The sequence below is a fragment of the Durio zibethinus genome, chromosome 18 (assembly GCF_047325235.1).
Source record: "Durio zibethinus cultivar Kanyao isolate XHJ-2024 chromosome 18, ASM4732523v1, whole genome shotgun sequence".
Classification (NCBI taxonomy): Eukaryota; Viridiplantae; Streptophyta; class Magnoliopsida; order Malvales; family Malvaceae; genus Durio; species Durio zibethinus.
This window is the reverse complement of record NC_143179.1, coordinates 21,245,155-21,263,926: the sequence shown is the minus strand read 5'-3', so window position 1 is coordinate 21,263,926 and position 18,772 is coordinate 21,245,155. Positions and strand designations below refer to the sequence as shown.

Here is an 18,772-nt window from a genome sequence, read left to right as displayed (position 1 = left end):
TTACATGCTCTTGAAGGTAAAGAAAATGCTTCATTTTCAGATTTCTCCAAACTGGTTTGATCATTGATGGCAATTTGACAAATATGTTGCCAGGAAAATCATGTATGGAAAAATGGAACCCTGTTTGACTGTTTCCAAGACCACGGCAACCCCATATGACATGGGCCTGCTTTTCTTTTTAGATTCACTTGGTCTCCTGATTTATTGTAGATTTTTTTTTCTCTTTCTTAGAAAAATGCTAAACAACTGTTATAGCATCTGTTTATACTCAATCTGGACATATGAACAAATTAACTACTCTAAAAGAAATATTTAGAAAGATGCCAGAAATCTCTTTTTGGGATCAAACTTGCACTTTTAAATGTTGCATCATTCAACATAAATTCCCTTCGACAAACTTTTTACATATGTGAGTATTCCTGTTAAACCATAAAAAGTCTTGTGAATGAACTTATCTTTAAATAACATTTAACAGATATAAAATTCAAATTCCAAAACTTTCATATCTTTCTCTATTCCCAACCTTTTTTTTGGTAAAAAAACAAAAATAAAAAGTCCTGTAAATAGATTTTTTAGACTAAAACAATGGTCATACGGTAAAGGTTGATCAAATCAAAGAGAAAAATATAAAGGTGTTATCTTGTACTCAAAAGTCATCCAAAGTGGGACTCGAAAGGATTGACTGATTGGAAAGCTGAGCTCAACAAAATATCAAGTCAATATGTATGGTAATGGGTTTTGCAAGTCAGGGAAATAAGTGATCTTTACAAAAGACTCCATCACCCATTTTTGCTAAAAGAACTAAGCAGAAACTTCCACGCAAAGATCAATCACCGAAAATTAGTCCATAAGAAGCAGTCTAAAATCTAATCATATCAATTTTGAAAGATTTTTTCTTTCTTTTTTTCAAGTCATATTCATACTTAGAACTTGGAAAAGCCAAGGAGGCTGTTTTAATCTCTCCTGTCTCAATTGTTCTTCAAGATCAATATTGTTTTTACTTCCATTTTGATACCCCAATGTCATGTCAGTGACCTGGAGGAGTCCCAGCTCACGCTCACTTAATTCTTCTCTTCTGGTCTGTTTGGTCATGGAACTACTTGTCCTGTTCATATGACTGGATTCAGTGGAAGAAGAAGAGAAGCTTGCTCCAGAATCCGAAGTTAGAGGGGGAGTCCCATGTTTCTTCCTCGGCATGTACCTTGTGGGCCCTAACGTCAGCTCAATCTCGCTCTCATCTATGACTTCTAACATTCTGTTACCATGATCTGATTCTGCTACACTGTATTCCTCAACAGCCGGATGTTCCAAGTCAAGTCTCCTTGAATTCCGATGCATATTCCCAAGCTGACTATTATTCTTCGAGGTAAAGTTTCCATTAGGCCTGCCGCTTTCAAAGCTTTTCATCAATCTCTTCTGGATTCGATATAGACGATGAAGCTCGTAGACCTGAAACATTGATTCGAGCTTAGAACATTAACAAATAATACCTATAACAGATGAAGACAAATACACCATTAAGAAATATATACCTGTTCTTTGAATGTTTCTTCATGTTTTAACATTGCCATCCTCATACACTCCTTATCGTACGGCCTAAGAAGCTTCTCCATTGGAGTTTAATGTAGTTTCTTGTACAATATGCAAATGGGCTTATCCCAAGAAAAGAATATCTAAGGATAAAAAGAGTTGAATTTGGGATTTGATCCCTTTCTTTCCAATAAATTTGCTTAAAAAGTAGATCACATATCTACTCCAATGCTCAATCACCTTTCACTATTCCACCTGTAAAATGAGCAAAATTGCCAAAAATAATAATAATAAAGATCAGAAAAACGCTGAGTATCCTTAATTGGTGATGGATTGTTTTTATTCACAATAGAAAAGGGATGATGGGCATTAATGTTTCCAACACTAATATGAAAGTATGATAACATCAACTACTTTTAGTATAATTTGTCCGCTTGTTCACATGTTTTTGGGCCACACTGATAATCTTCCATACAAAATATCTTCCATTATGCAGCATTATCTATGGTGCATACATATCACATGTGGCTCCAATACATCTTTCCCACACGATCCACACCCATGACTTCAAAATCAATCAGTATTTATCTTTTTCTCCTCTGGTTATATATATATATATATATATATATATATATATATATATATATATATTTCAATACTTCTTTTCTGGTAAACATTCTGAATTTATCAATCATATCCAATTGTAACCATTTTATAACTACATTTACAAAACAATAATTATGTTTAATTATAATTTCCTCCATCTAATTAATTGCATCTTCTGGTTACTTAACAGTGAAATACCATTCAGATTCAGTCTTACATGCTGATCTCTTGTAAATTAAAGTTTTAAAATCAGTAAATAGTTACATAATTACCTAACAATGGCATTCAAACTTAAATAATAGGAGTGGAACAAAAATAAGAAGGATTTTAGATGGTGAGGGACGTCAGTGTTTTTTCTCTCAGGATTTAAGAAATATACTTGGATATATTGGTTATCAGAAAACCAAGAGATTACTTTCAAAGGAATTTTTATTATGATTTTAAAAATTTTCAAGCCCAAATATTCATTCCAGCAAAGAATTCTAGCTTTCAGAGATATATATATATATATATATATATATATTTGACATGTACATCAAACTGCACTAGCATCCATGAAAGTAAATGAGAAGTTTTGGATATGCAGACTTGATTAGTAAGACTGGAGAAGAGAAAAGGATCATCAGTAATCAGAAAATTTATGAAAAGGATCATCATTAATCTGAAAATTCATTCCTTAAGAAGGAAAAAATCATGCAAACATGAAAGGCGGTAATTGTGTGTAATAATAGGATCATTGTATCATGTTGAAAGGAAATTCTTGAAGAATTCTTTTGAGATCAATGAACCTGTTAGATTTCAAAAGATTGAAAAAAAAAAAAAAAAAACCAAATGCATTTATGGAAGACAAGTGAACATCTAAACAAATTCCCTAATATCAAAATCAAACTGTATTTTTATCTCCTTATTCTCTCCTTGAAATGGATTCATGCTTGAGAAAAGAAAAAGGATGGTAAGAAAGACCATATTCTGACCTGTTAGAGATTCTTCAAGAGCTATAGCGATTAAGAAGATCACAGCTTTACGTTACCAACCGGTTGGAGAAGAAACGAAAGAGCACAAGAAAAGGGAACTGTGTTTTGCAAAGGAAAAAGATCAGAAAAGGCGAAAAAAAAAAAAGCTATATAACTCCTCCTGAAGCTCAACTTGAGCCACAGCTTGCTTTGACAGAGAAAGAAGATGACCTTGTCCTCACATTCCTCACCAGTATATAGTGCACAGAACTTTCAAATAAACTACATATAAAAAAGCTGAGGAAGAAGAATTAAGATTCTCTCTCTTTCACAGTACAGAAACCAATGTGCTGGTGCATCTGGGTGTTTTGAGGCATGCCAAACAAATCCCAGTCCCTTAGCCAATGACATTCAAGTTTTGTGGAAGAGATGCCTCAGACAGGTCCAGCAATGCAAGTTATATAATATTAGATATAAAAATACTCAAACATGTATTTGCTTAGATATATATAATTCAGGATATCTACATTTCTATAATTGGATTTGAAGATCACAAGGCCTAACCCTACCACTACTTTGTCCAGAAAATCATAAAAAAGAACAGCTTAGCTTGTTAAGGTGAATCACATGCACCCAAGAATTCCATATCCCTGGTAACAGTTTTCTCTCAATTATATAAATAAAAAATTTAATGTTTTCCATTTTAATGTTAGTGGAAATTGATATGAAGGAGCCGAAGGTGGCATCTCCTGGTCCCCCGACAATTACATCCCTGCCGTACGATAAGTTGGGGGCGGGGGGGTTTACCCTATTCAAAAACTATCCCAAAAGTTAAAGACTGGCCACAGGATCTAAAATCCAACACTGCACAAACTTAAAAGATCTTGATTTCTGATTTATATATAAATATATCAGATATATAGATATCCCAAATGGAAAAATATGCAAAGGCAAATCTTGAATATATTCTATTTGATAATGATTATATTAGTTGAAGAACTGGTGAGGCATTGAAAGAAAGATGATGGATTTTATCTGTACAATGTGGTAGTATAAATAAAGATTGGGGATCATTGGATCTGAGTTGTTAGATTCGGTTTCACCCCCACACCAAAGAAGACCTCAACACAATGATTATAGCCGTTGATTACCCATGTGAGGGAGGGTTGTTGGGAAATCAATCAAGAATCGACGGTCCAGATAAGTGGACCCCTATATTCTCAACAACCAAAAAAAAGGAAAAGAAATGGTACACATTAAATGTACTTGTATAAATCTTTATAATAATAATTTTTATGGCATATGCAGGTCTATACTCTATGGGATATATAGAACATAAAATATAGCTGTACATAGTATATACTGGAGGGGGATTCATCCAGGACCATATAAACGAAGATAAATGGATTTGGTTTTCAGGAATAATCAAAACAGTAGAATTAAAAAAATAAAAAATAAAAAACTTTAAAATGTAACTAAAAATAAAAATCCATGTCGCCCATTCTTGTCATGAGAAGGAAAAAAAATCACATCATCACATGCATGCTGGGCTCTCAGAGTTGTAGAATATGATAATGAATTATGCATTACAAGAAAGTTGGGATTTAATAAAAAAAAAAAAGAAAATAAAAAAATTCGAGAGAGTGACATGGAAGCACGCGTTGCCGGTGAGGGGAGGAGCAACCGTATGGGGCGGTGGGTCCATTGGGGCTGCTGAAAAGTCTGAACAAAGAGCGGGGAGGGGGCCAGGTGATAGGCCTGGGTTGCCATTTGGTCCCACCTTGAAAAGGAAATTTAGAAACAATTAATCACTGTTAGGTACAGTACTCATATACATTAAAGAAGAGAAGAAAAAGCAAAGAAAACAACAGAAAATGTCAAAATTTTCGGGTTTTCACAGTATCAGTGCTACAGAAGTTAGTGAGGAGAGAAGGGTACAAGCTATTTTATTTTCCTTTTTAGTTTCCCCCCTCACCCAAACCCCACCAATTTGTGTTACAGGATTTCAAAACATGATATTGAGGAATCTGATTACTGCCATTTCTGTTTCCTGGATGTCCTCCCTGGATCTTTGAGCTTTCCACACATCAAAATTTGAGTCACAACACCAAAATCATCTTTCCAGGATTCAACAATTCAATGTGTCATCTGCTGTCTGGAAAAGCTTAAAGTAGCTAGAAATTTTGGGGTTTTCAAGAGATTTTTTCAAAGAGAAAAAAGAGGGAAGATCATTATTGATTCAAAGAATACAAGCATTTTTGAAAAAAAAAAATGTAGATATTCTTGAGTTTAACCAGGGGTACTTTAACTAACATCAATTTGATCACTCTGATGCTTACGCAGATGACAAAATCTTGCTACAAATATAAAACATAGACTACAAACGTTTAGTGTTTTCTTTTATTCTTACATTCCGATTGTGGAGATTCGTATCTATACAAGATATTATTTGTTTTAATTATTTTGTTTCATAAAAAATATCTCATTAATTTAAATTTAAATTTTTACGTGTATATATATATATCATTCTATATCAATATATTCTTTCAATAAAAGATCAGAGATATTTTACTGTATAACATTTAATGACTCTCATAATGTAATATTTAATTTTTATTGACTGGTGATAATTTTGATATCATTTGAATTTGAGATATCTCATCATATAGCATTAAGTGATTTTTACGATATAATACTTAATTTTTACCGATTGATGAATGTTCTGATAGCATTTGTAAAGATTTATATCCAATTTATGAAATATCATTTATTTTTATTCGAAAGTTTTATAATTTTATCTTACAAAAAATATCTCATTAATTTTGATTTAAATATATATATATCATACTATATTTATAAATTCTTTTAATATGAGATTGGGCGTTACACCGTTTGATTTGATGACAGTGAAATTAAGGGGAAAGCCGAAGTCACAAAACGTGAGAAACGGAGTTTGTCTAATGACCCCATGTCGTCGGATAAATACACATATAACCAAGATGTAGTGGCAAAGCACTGATCTCAAATGGCTTTCCCACTACCACATTTTCTAATTAAGGATATGTCTTTACGGGACAAAACTTGTTCTTTTTTCTCATTTGCTTCTAATTTCACTAGCTTGCATCTAAACCTGTAATCTGAACCAAAATTTGATTTATTTACTTCCTCTATCTCATTTCTTTTTTAAGATGTCTCAAAATTATATTTTATTTTCTTTTTTAAACATATAAAAATCTTACTTTTTTATTTTTTAATTTTTTGATATTAAAAATTATAACATTCTAATTTTATAAAAATTTAATTTTAATATTAAATATATTAAAATCAATTTTTTTTAAACTCCATAAAAATCAATGCAAGAAAAATAGATACGGATAGAGGAAATTTTTTTTATATTTGAGATTGTAAAATTTTATTTTTTATATATATATTTTAGATTATAAAATGAAATTTGATCAATGTGTTAAATACCAAATCCAAATATATATGGGAGATAAAACCAAATGACAGCATTCATAAATCATGCAAATTTAAATGTTTATTCAGACTATTCGGCTTATTATATTTTTAATTCTTTTATCCCTTTCCTTGCAATCTAAATTGCATTAATTTTTTAATGGATACTAAAATTTTAAATTTATTATTTATATAAATTATTGTATCAACAAACTATATTAAATTTTAAATTCAAATTGCTATATAAATTTTATATAGAAAGCTATACCAAGTATAGTTTTAAAATATTGTAAAAAAAAAAAGTTAACAAATTAAATTATTCTCTCGTAATAATAACTCATTGGATCATGAGTCCAAAGTCTTTGATTTAACATTTCATAAGAGACGTGACTATGTCATGACATTAAAAAAAAAAAAGAATAATGTTTTATCAGTTAGCTATTGAGAAGATCAAAGAGTCACGATCATCTATGTTTGGGAAACATGAATAAATTATTGGTTTTACTTTCATAATCACGAGTAAGTACAAAGGTAAAAATTAAAGTATTAATCAATCAAAATTTATTAGTCATTAAAATATTAAGAACGATAATGATGAATGATGGTGGAATGATCAGAATCTAACCATTATTTTAATGCTTTCCAAACAAGATTTTGGATAGAAAATTAAAATTATGCAATGTAAGTCAGTGGAACAACACGCCATGCTCACTTTTTTTTTTTTTTAATTCCATTAACAGCAACTTCTACTTGGAACATGTCGAGGGCATTACTCCACGTAAAGATGATAATTTGTATTATTATATAGTATAAAATATTATATTTATATTTTATTTTATTTGAAAATTTTTTACCATAGTTTCATAACGATATAAAATTTTAATTTTATTAAATTTATTTATAATTTTTTTAAAATTTTAACCCGTATTATTTTTATATTTTTTATTCGTATTGTGTCACTATATAATCTATGTAATTCTAAGCTATTGATAGAGAAAAAAATTTATTTGATACCTATAATCATGATTAAAAGATAATATTTAATAAAATTACAATTAAAATCTTAATTTTATAATTTTTTTATTTTTAATTATAATTTTTTATATACAATTATTTACATTCTTTCAAAAAGCATCTGCACGAACAATGTGATATTCCTATTTCATATAGAAAAAATTTAAAAATTTGTTATGATACATAAGTAAAGAATTAAACCTAAATTTGTGAAACATTTTTTGTGAAATAAAATCGTAAGATTTTTAAGCTAAAGTTGATAATATCTCACACATTTAATGTAGGTATCCACAAATGGTATCAACGCGTTTACCAATCAAATAAGAGTTAAATATTACACAGTAACAATCATCTTTAGAATCTCAATGTCTAGTGTGATCCTAATTTTATGATTCTGTCTGTATTTTATGTTGGGCTTGACTAAGACATCAAGTTTTAATAGAGAAAATTTGTGACACCTCAATTTTATACTAAAATAAGTTAAGTGTTATACGGTGAGAGTCATCTCTAGAATCCTAACATATAATATAATATGATACCGTGGTTTTATTTGTGTTTTTTGTTAACAAAAAGAGTTTATAACACCGCAAAAAATACTAAAATGATATAATTCAATGAACAATCAAAACCCAGATACAATTTTAATCAATGATCAAAATCAATATGTAATTTCAAGTAACAATCAAAATCTAAACTTAATTTTAAAAAAAAAAAAACTAATGCCAAATATACCTAAAAAACTTAACTGAAAAGCAAAACCCACGAGCAAAAGATTCTAGAGTAATTGGAGCCAACATCTCAAGAATATAATCTCATATTCCTTTTTACAGACTTTCAGAAGAAAATCCAAGCAAAATTTAAAAATTTTTTCTACAACTAAACACACCCAAAACTTTGATTTCTCAATAGATAATGTTCAATATTCAAAACCAAAAGCCATTTCCATAATTTTTCTATTTTAGAGTTTTGATTAAAAAAAATCTTACCTTAAAAAAAAAACCCTAACTTTGCCATGGATAAAGACGAAAGGAATCTTTGCTGATTCAAAACTTTATGATTCTATTTCAAGGTTAAACCCTTATGGTTTTACAAATCTAATTGCTATGAATGAGATTTGTAATGTTTGGGCTTCAATAAATTTTTGTTGATTTGAAAACTTAAAAAAAGAAAAAAGAGAAATACATTGAAAATTAATTGTGATTTCTCTATGGGAAACAAGCAAGAAAGTAAAATTGTTGACTGGTAGAAAAGTTTCTAAAAAAGGCAACATGAGAAAAAGATTGAGAGATAAAATTTTTTTAGAAGTTAATTAATTAAATTAATTTTTTAAAATTATAATTTAAATTAATATTTTATTATCTTGAATATGTGGACAAGAATAATGTCACATCAACAAAAAAAAAATACCATTGACTTACCACATCAGCAAAAATGACATGTGTGTTATGTAATTCAATATTTTACTTGAGTTGACAATGCTTGTAATACACTTTCTCAATTATGTTAGAAAAAATCTTATATTGTTACAATTTGATAACGTTTAGTGTTTATTCATATAAAATAAAAACGTTTAGTCTTGAATTGAGTAACCATCTAAACGTTTAATTATAAATTAAGTATTTAGTCGATTCTGAAAATCTAATATGATATATAAATAAGTATTTAAACTCAAACTTATGAAAGTACTGTTTGTAAAATAAAATCATGAGATTTTTAAATTAAAATAAATAATATCTTATAAGTTGAGTATGACTCTCCACAAACAATTAAAATTTAAAATTTCAATTTAAAAGTTTTAATTATAAAATCTTAGAATAAAATATAAAATTTATGAGACAAGAAAATTACATTCATTATATAACTCGAAATTATTATAATCTAATAAACATATTAAAAAGAGAAAGTTGATATTTATTAGAGTATTTGTGGTGAGACTAGCTTGTCATGAACAGGTAATTGTGCTAAGATATGTCTACCATTGATGACATATTAGATTTATAGATTTAATCATGTGTACTTGAAGTAGTGTTGTCTTGAGACTTGGTGATAGATATATATACCTAACTTCCTCCACTAATGGAGCTACATGCATGATATAATGTTTGTTTGATGAAGTTCCTATAATTATTTCATTTCTCTATGCATGTATATAGATTCTAGATTTAGATTCTCTTATTTTGTTTGTTTTTGTTTCATAGTCAAGGAGATTGTTTGGAAACTGGTTAAAATTTCTTCCACATGAAGAAATGTATGAATCCCAGTCTTTTCTTTCAGGAGTTATGCCATATAAACTGATGATCTTCAACCAATTGAGTTCATATATAACAATATTTTTATATGAATTTAAAATTAGGTTAAATGGGAAAGTTAAGCTTAAGATCACCTTTTCTTTTAATAAAAAGATATAATTTTGTCCATCAAACCGTTTGAAAAGAAAGCTTTGATTTCATAAATACTAAGTCAGACCCATAAATGGTTTCAAAAGATGAATCCAGTTTTGCTATAAAAGACAACTTCAACGAAAATTTGTTGCATGAACCAATGACTTCAAATGAATGGGAAAAAAAAAGTCCTAGTAGTCAAAGGAAGTATCCGTACAGGATTCGTTGCATTAAATGAAAAAAAAAAAAAGAAAAAACAACAACAACAACAACACTTTGGCATAGCCAAAAATGACAAAAAGGAAAGGAAAAAAACCCAATGTAAGTTAGTTTTTAGAGATGATAACAAGTCGGGGTGAAACGAGTTTTTTTCATCACAAATTCGATCTAATTTAATTCGATTTTATATTTTTAATATTTAAATTTAATTAAATTTAACTTAAATTTTTTATATTATTTTATATTTAAATTTAATTAAACTTGATATTATATAAAATTATAATTATTTTAATTCAACTTAAAATTAATAAAATATTATTTTTTAAAATGTAAATATAAAATATATAATTAAATAAATAATAATAAATATTATATATATATATCGAGTCAAAGTGAATTTATTTAAAACCCCACCCTAATAATTTTTGCCTAAAAGCTAACCCTACTTAACTTGAAATTTAATTTTCAAAAAAAAAAAAAAATTGACCCGATCAAATCAAGTTGAAGCCGACGGATACAGGTCAAGAATTAAACTACTTATTTGAATTTATATAATAATAATTATTATTATTAAGTGGGTTTTGGAAATGCAGCATGACGTGGCTTGGACAGTAGCATGACCTGAGGAGAGGACAAATGTGGACTCAAATTTCTCATTTTAACTTTATTCATTTGTTTGTTTCAAGTGGGGTAGATATTATCATTTTGGATACTTTGTCTCCTTCCATTCCTTTCTGTGCCATGTTCACCTTAGCCACACATTCTTCTCCTTGTTTAAAGTCTGTTTGTTCGTGCAATTTAACATTTTCCTTTGTTTTTATAGGATATTAGATTCGATTGCAGGACCCATTTTTCAAGTAGATTATGATAAATGGATGTGGCAATCATGTAATGTGGAGAAGAAAAATTTAGAAAAAAAATAACCTATAAAGAAAAATAAATTGAATTCGGTGTTTAAATTAATTGATTTATGTAATTATTTTTAAGTGATGATATTTAATAAATTTTGAGTTTTAATTTTAATATTTATAATTTTCTTTATAAAAAAATTGTATATAACTTTTAAAATGAAAATTTCTATTTGATTCAAAATGATAGTTCACTAATTTTTTATTAATTATATTAAAATTTTAAAAATATTTTTATGATATTGATATTTTATATATCAATAGTTTAAATAAAAATTTTAAATTTAATTTGAAATGTAACAAAAATAAAGTTTGAAGTGTTTTAAAAAAGACAAAATTCTAATATATATAAAAAATAATGTTTTTAATAAAATAATATTTGTATAAATATGTTAATCGGGCTTATGGGTGGCTTTTGGTCTCAAAATCTAAGCCCAACTAGAGCCCAATTTCTCATAATTTTGAAGGCCTAATTGGTCACCTTACCCAAACTCATGCAGGTATGTGAATCCTCCAGTGTCCAAGTCGTACAAATTGGTAGTATTGGGTTATGACTCGCTAGGCTTAGCTTCCAAAAATATCAACATCACCAACCGTGGTGTGATTGATAAAATATTAAATTTTAATTTTAATAATTAAGATTCAATCTATGAAATACTCAATTATATATATATAATCAGTATCACTGTATAGCTTGGTTGCTTTTCTCGGTTGATTGTCGATATCATCAATTATAATATGATCTATTGATTAAATATTAAATTTTTTATTTTAAGAGATAATTATAAATAAATATAACTATAGAATCACTATCTCTTTTTTTTTTCAAAAAATTTTAAGATAAATTGTTTAATCTTTTAAGTTAGAGCAATATGTACTTTATCCGATAATTTAAGATAGATGATCATACATTCACTGACTAAACTTGAATCCAACGTTGAGGGTGATAATTCTTTGTTAATTGAACGGACCAGACGTTGGTTTTATAGAATCACTATCATCACCATCAGGTTTGGTTGCTTTCCTCGGTTGACTTTCGTGGAATAAAGGGTAACTGGAGAAAACGATCTATGACCTGTAAAGACTAAGAAGTGATGCCTGTTTTAACCTAATTAATTTTTATAAACTCAAGTCAGTAAGGTGAAGAGAAGCAGGTTATACCGACTTTTTTTTTTCTGTCAGAATTGTTTTTTGTCAGGATACCATGAAGAACCCCATAATTGAAAGGAACATTCCTTCAGTCCAGCAAAATTAAGGCGGCATATTTTGACAGCAGAGTTGAACTTTCACTATGGATGAACAATTTCAAATAGAAATTACTTAATTAATCCCATAATACAATTAAAAATAAAATTCTATGATAAAATAACATAGTGATACAATCAAATCTCTTTCCATTAATCATTCAAATGAAGCATTAATATGTTGGAAGAAAGTTTCTTCTTGAATTACTTTATATCATGTGAGTGCTATAGTGTGGACCTTTAATTTAGATAACTCCATAAATAACCAAAAGCTATGTTGGAAGTTCCCGGTCCAAATTCAACCGACCATTTCCTAATAAATCTTTCAGGATTTATGATACTACCATTTTTGTCAAGGTTTTGATCAATTCAAGTCTAGACATTAAATTTTGAAGTTGAAAAAAAAAAAAAGATTGCTCCAGTCATCTATAGCTTGGAATTTGAACAATTGCCTGGAAAATGTTGAAGTATTTTTGACTATTTCTTTCTTCTCAACTCTTAACTAGGAGTAGGCAAATTTTTTCTTCCTTCAATAATGAATTGATGCGTGTCTAACTTGGTTGTTTTGACAAGATCGTTTGCCAGCTCAATTCCCTTTATCCCATAATTCTACATGATGCATGTGATCATAAGGATAATATATATAATTTAATGTGGCTTAGAAAAAAAATAAAATTATAATCTTATTATATGTTTCCCAAAACGAAAAATGCCAAAGGAAGAGATAAAGAATAGGTGATTTGATATGATAGTTTCAGTTATGGTGACCTTGAATTTATTTGTCCTCATTTTATTATATATCTTCTTAATTTATATTTTTTCATTTAATTTTTATGAACAAATTTCATGCAAAAATGTTATCCCCTCTCCCTCTTTTTTATTTTTTTTTATATTTATATTTTGGTTTTATTTGAGCAGATCACATGGCAGACAAGAAAAGAAAAAAGAGACAAAGGGAACTTTCCTTTTCATATGCTAGTAAAGGTTGTATAACTCAATGTAACGTTATAATTGTACATTGAAATATTATGAAGATCTTGTATTTATATATATAAATAATTTTTTATGCAAAAAAGTTTAAGAGTTGAGGAGGTTATTCCATTTTCAAAGTCAAAATAATTCGTTAATTTAATTAAGATTTACGAATTTATTGAACTTTCACTTAATGATTTTTCGAATTTACAAATCACGCATTAATAAAAAATCATGAAGAGATTTAAATCTGAATACCAATGTACCAAATATTCACCTCTCACCACTTTTGTCCACCTTCATTAGCTGTGTATAAAAATTTTAAATTATATTTGTGAGACATTTAATAAAATAAAATAATAAAATTTTCAGAAGTAGACAAATCTCATTGGATGCGAATTTTCACTATTGATATCAGAGTAAGCCTGATACCCGTGAATTAAGTGGGCTTCCAAAATCAAAAGTTAAGTGTACGATACTGAAGTATAATTTATTTTCTATTTTTTTTCTCCAAACATTTTGTTTGCTTTTATATATATATATGGAATCTTAAAATTCCCTCAATTTTCAAGCAAACAATTAACCCCAGCGTCAGAAAAGAACGTGACACCTAGCAAAGGGCTGCCCTGGATAAAGCTATAAACAAGTTTTGCTTTAGGCCAAGGAGGAAAAGAAAATCTTTTTACAGAAAAGTAAGAAAAGAAAAGAAAGGTTACATAGATGACTAGCCAATTATAGCCATCATATTCCAATTCTACTCCTTTTTTTCAATCATATCCGTGTAATTCATCATATATAATTCTGGGCCAGGATTTGTCTGAAAGTATGATATAACAGCCAAAACCAAGAAAAATACATGTGTTGATCACGTTGTTTTAATTATTAGAAACATGCATTCATTGGTGTGCTGCAATGATTTCTTCTTTGTTTGGTTTGTCTCTGAGCATTTGTAGCATCCATGACTGTGACTAGTTTTAACTGCGCTGGATGAACAATCCAAGCTGCAGATCTTGAAAATTTTCACTCTTCAGCTGGATGTATTTTTAATTGAAGATGCAAAGTGTGTTTGTAATATTTTCTTCATTTTGCATGTTTAGAGCGTAAATATAATATTGGATCGACATGTGTTTGATCAAGAAAAGTTGAAAACAATGAATTAAAATGGAAAACCATGGAGAAAGAAAGTAAGAACTTTTAGCTGATTGATGATTCCTATTATTTTTTTTTTTCCTTTTTTGTCACTTTCTCAAGTACTATTGCTTAATTATAAACTCTGCACGTTATAGCAAGGAAGAATCAAACTGCTAGACGGGGCCATTTTCACAATGCATGATCAATCAGTGATTTCTTTATAAAAAGCATGGCCCATTTTTGATGCACCCCTTCTTCCTACAGCTCATATTTCTTTTTTAAACTTAGTTCTAATCTAACCATGATCATACTATCTATTTGACTAATATATTCATAAAATATTGCAATGATCCAAAGCCTGAAAAAATTCGACAGGAAAAAAAAAAGTAAAGAAAGAGATCTCCAAAGCAGGCAATGGTTTGTTTTGCTCGGAATCTTAACTGTTTCTAGTCTTTGAAGCACATAGAAACTAGCCTTAAACGTGCATGCTACGAATTTAGTTGTTTCCATTTTTCAGCCCCCACCTTATCTCTCTCGACGACCACTCTCTCTTGGACCACGATCTGGGATGGATTCAATTTATTTTGGTTACAGGCTGGATTCAAAGATAATAGTCTAACAAGTTTCAGGGCGACGATGAGAACAGTGATAAAGCAACCATTGACGGAGATGAAGAGATAAATTTTGAATATAAAATTATAAAAAAATTTAAAATTTAATGGATATGAGATAACAAGAGTAGAGCGAAACGAAACATTTAACTTCTCTTTCAAACTTGGCTATGTCTCTCTCTCTCTCTCTCTCTCTCTCTCTCTCTCTCTCTCTCTCTATTATTAAAATATTACATACTTTTTCTTTGCTGCTAAAAAAGATTCTCATCCAACTGGCTCGCGGCTAGTTGGAAACTTCTTCCTATGCTTTTATCTTTTCATTAATCTTTCCAAGCCTTTCCTCTCTATATAAATCTTTACACCCTCTCTGTTCTGCCATTGTTCAATATCTTGATCAAATGGGTCAGTTCATTAATCTTATAGTTGTGCTGTCACTTGCTCTTAGTTTTTGTTTGCTTCCTGACTCGGCATCAGCTCAACTAAGACAAAATTACTATGCTAAGACTTGCCCCAATGTAGAAAACATTGTTAGAGCTGCAGTCACCAAGAAATTCAGCCAAACTTTTGTCACAGTTCCTGCAACTATCCGTCTCTTCTTCCATGATTGTTTTGTTCAGGTTTTGCACAATTTGAAGGATACCTTTTGTCCATATTGGTTAAATTTGTTACCTTTCATGTTGGAGTGAATTATTGTTTTCTAATCTTTGGTTTCTTTGGATTCACTAACAGGGTTGTGATGCTTCAGTAATCATTGCATCCTCTGGTGGCAACACAGCTGAAAAGGATCACCCTGATAACCTGTCATTAGCTGGAGATGGATTTGATACTGTCATCAAAGCCAAAGAAGCAGTTGATGCAGTTCCAAGCTGCAAAAACAAGGTCTCTTGTGCTGATATCTTGGCCATGGCAACCCGGGATGTTATTGCTCTGGTTTGTCCCCTTTCCTTTCACCCCACATTTTTTTTCTTTGATATCACCTTGCTTCTCACATAATACAGATATGTATATTGAATCTAAAGAAGAAATGGCTTGTCATATTGCTAATAAAAATTGGTAAATGTGATGATAATTGCAGTCTGGTGGACCATCTTTTGCTGTTGAATTGGGGAGATTGGATGGGTTAAGCTCCACAGCTGCCAGTGTAAATGGAAAGCTGCCTCCACCATCTTTCAACTTGAATCAGCTCAATTCTCTGTTTGCAGCAAATGGACTCACCCAAACAGACATGATTGCTCTTTCAGGTACTACCTCCCTTACTAAACGACCAATCACAGCCTGAAAAGATTTCTCTCTGGTCCCTCTGACAGGCCACTATGTCCCTTGTGAATGGATCTAATGTAATTTGCATCTTATATTAGCTGGCATCAGTTACATAGATTATAAAAACAATAAAGTAAGATTTGAGTGTGTCCTGTCCTAAAATTGGACGTTAAATCATGAATCATATAGACGTTAAGATAGTATATATGATTGCAACGTGAATGTCAGCTTTCTAACATAAGCATGAGTTTTTTCATATTTAAAAAACATACATAGGCATTGATTCTGGCTTTTACTAAATGACCTTTGTTGTTTAAATTTTACAGCTGCGCACACCGTTGGATTCTCTCATTGCGGCAAATTTGCGAACAGAATATACAATTTCAGCCTTCAAAATGTAGTGGACCCTACACTGAACCAAGCCTATGCAACCCAACTTCAGCAAATGTGCCCCAGGAATGTGGACCCCAGGATAGCCATCAACATGGACCCCAACACACCTAGGATATTTGACAATGTCTACTACCAGAACCTGCAGAAAGGCCAGGGTCTCTTCACCTCCGACCAGGTTTTATTCATTGACCCAAGGTCTAAGCCTACTGTAAACGCCTGGGCCGCCAACTCACAAGCATTTAACCAAGCCTTTATCACTGCCATTACTAAGCTGGGCCGGGTAGGTGTCAAGACTGGGAAGAACGGGAACATTCGAACAAACTGCGATGCCTTTAACTGAGAAAAGTTTCCTAGAGATTCTGGAAGCTGAACTTTTGCTGGACAAAGTCAGGTTTTGAAACATGGTTTGTTTAGTTTCTAGCAAGATTACTTGGTGTTGTAATAAGTTAAGAGAATGTGGTTTTTTTTTTATTATTATTATTAATATTGCATGGGAAAGGAGGATTGGATAGGATCATAAAAGTCAAATAAATAAAAGTGACAGAGACAGCAAACGTTGTTTGAGCCTGTTTTAGATGTAAAATAAATGTTCGGTTTTGATGTACCTGTCAACTTTTCTTGATTCTTTAGGGGTGGGTTTCCGAATTCTGACCATTTCAGCTAATGAAGCCTAGACAGAAGAAGTAAAAGGCAAAATGGCCCGCAAATTGTCTTTGTTATAGGAAGCCGATAGTCTCCCCAAATGGATCTCTTTTGAATGGTTTGTACACAACGCCGAGGACACCCTTCAACTAAGTAAAGATTAAAGGTTATGAAATCTTATATCAATAAAATATACTTGTAAAAAGAAAAGGTTAAAAAACTCGAGAAGACTTGAAGAACTAATCATAATTGAACTAAAATCAAAACCTTATTGACAACCTGATCTGGCTTCAGTAATTTGCCGTTATCTTTTATGTTTTCTTCATATTTCATCATTGATTCATTTCCAAGAAAAATTTATGAGATTGTGATACTTGTCTGGTGTATGCCAAACTTTAATGTCAACCTGATCTGGCTTCAATAATTTACCATTTATCTTTTATGTTTTCTTCAATAGTAGTTCATCATTGATTGATTTCCGAGAAAAATTTATGAGATTGTGATGCTTGTCTGGCGTATGCCTGGGGAATTGACGAGGTCATGTTGCTTTCCCTCTCATCGATCTATTTGGTAGATGTGAACCCCATCTCAGATGCCCGTGATAAATGTTTGGCTTCAAATTGCAAGAAATTAAAATCTGCCATTGTATTTTACTTTGCCAAAGGATAATGTTCCTTGCATTCCTGGTTCTTGCTCCTTCCTCTTCCTTTCACTTTTGTAGTCCCAAACATCACAGTCAGCACTGAGTTTTTGATCCTTTGAATGAACAAGTACACTCAAGATTGAAGACTGAAGAACTTATCACTCATCCATCTTCCCTTGGTTTTATGATTCTCATCCCATTTATTTACAAGAATGCCCAGACCGATTTTTCTTACACGTTTTCCAACATAATTTCCACAATTTCCAACACAAGCCTTTCTTTTTCTTAAATGAGAAAAACCAAGAAGCAAGAATAGATAGATTTAGACTACTTTTTCTTGTACTTTCCGTATGGGAAAGTAGAATGGGCCATAGAATTAAGACGCAGCCTGCATAACAAACTATTTGCAATCGAGTAATTGCTGTGAAACCAACTAAAGAAGTTGCTCCGTATCATCCAATAAACCTAATTACATGAATAAAAACAGGCTTACTTTGATTGAGAGGTGCTGTTTACTTAATATGTTTGAATTGATATTTAAAGCCCATTGTCTAACCAACAAACTCAGAGCACCATACGTCCCCAAAACAAAAACCAGAGGTCCTCCAGCAAATGCCAGGGTTCTTTATGAACTCAAAAAACTTTCTTGAAACACACATTATGATTCTGAAAGAAGGTAAGAGACTGGCTCAACTCCTTTTATTTGTCAAACTGAAGTCAGAAGTTTCATAAATGATTTGTACTAAAAACAAGTTCAACCGGCTATTTTTTGACTGGGAACGAGTCCACCTTACATCATCATGACATTG

The 18,772-nt window shown here is 30.5% G+C and overlaps 2 protein-coding genes across 2 annotated transcripts; one reads left to right on the top strand and one right to left on the bottom strand.

Annotated features, from left to right (window-relative positions):
- Positions 1-746: 746 nt before the first annotated feature.
- On the bottom strand, positions 747-3,781 carry LOC111301049 (uncharacterized). The gene is made up of 3 exons (XM_022896563.2): positions 3,111-3,781; positions 1,533-1,785; positions 747-1,449 (listed from the first exon to the last, which is right to left on the bottom strand). Exons 2-3 carry the CDS (start codon positions 1,611-1,613, stop codon positions 907-909), a joined length of 624 nt encoding a protein of 207 aa, XP_022752298.2. The 5' UTR covers positions 1,614-1,785; positions 3,111-3,781; the 3' UTR covers positions 747-906.
- Positions 3,782-15,275: 11,494 nt separating this feature from the next.
- Positions 15,276-17,282, top strand: LOC111300720 (peroxidase 73-like). Its single transcript, XM_022896336.2, has 4 exons — positions 15,276-15,642; positions 15,755-15,955; positions 16,101-16,266; positions 16,612-17,282. Exons 1-4 carry the CDS (start codon positions 15,424-15,426, stop codon positions 17,016-17,018), a joined length of 993 nt encoding a protein of 330 aa, XP_022752071.1. The 5' UTR covers positions 15,276-15,423; the 3' UTR covers positions 17,019-17,282.
- Positions 17,283-18,772: the final 1,490 nt, after the last annotated feature.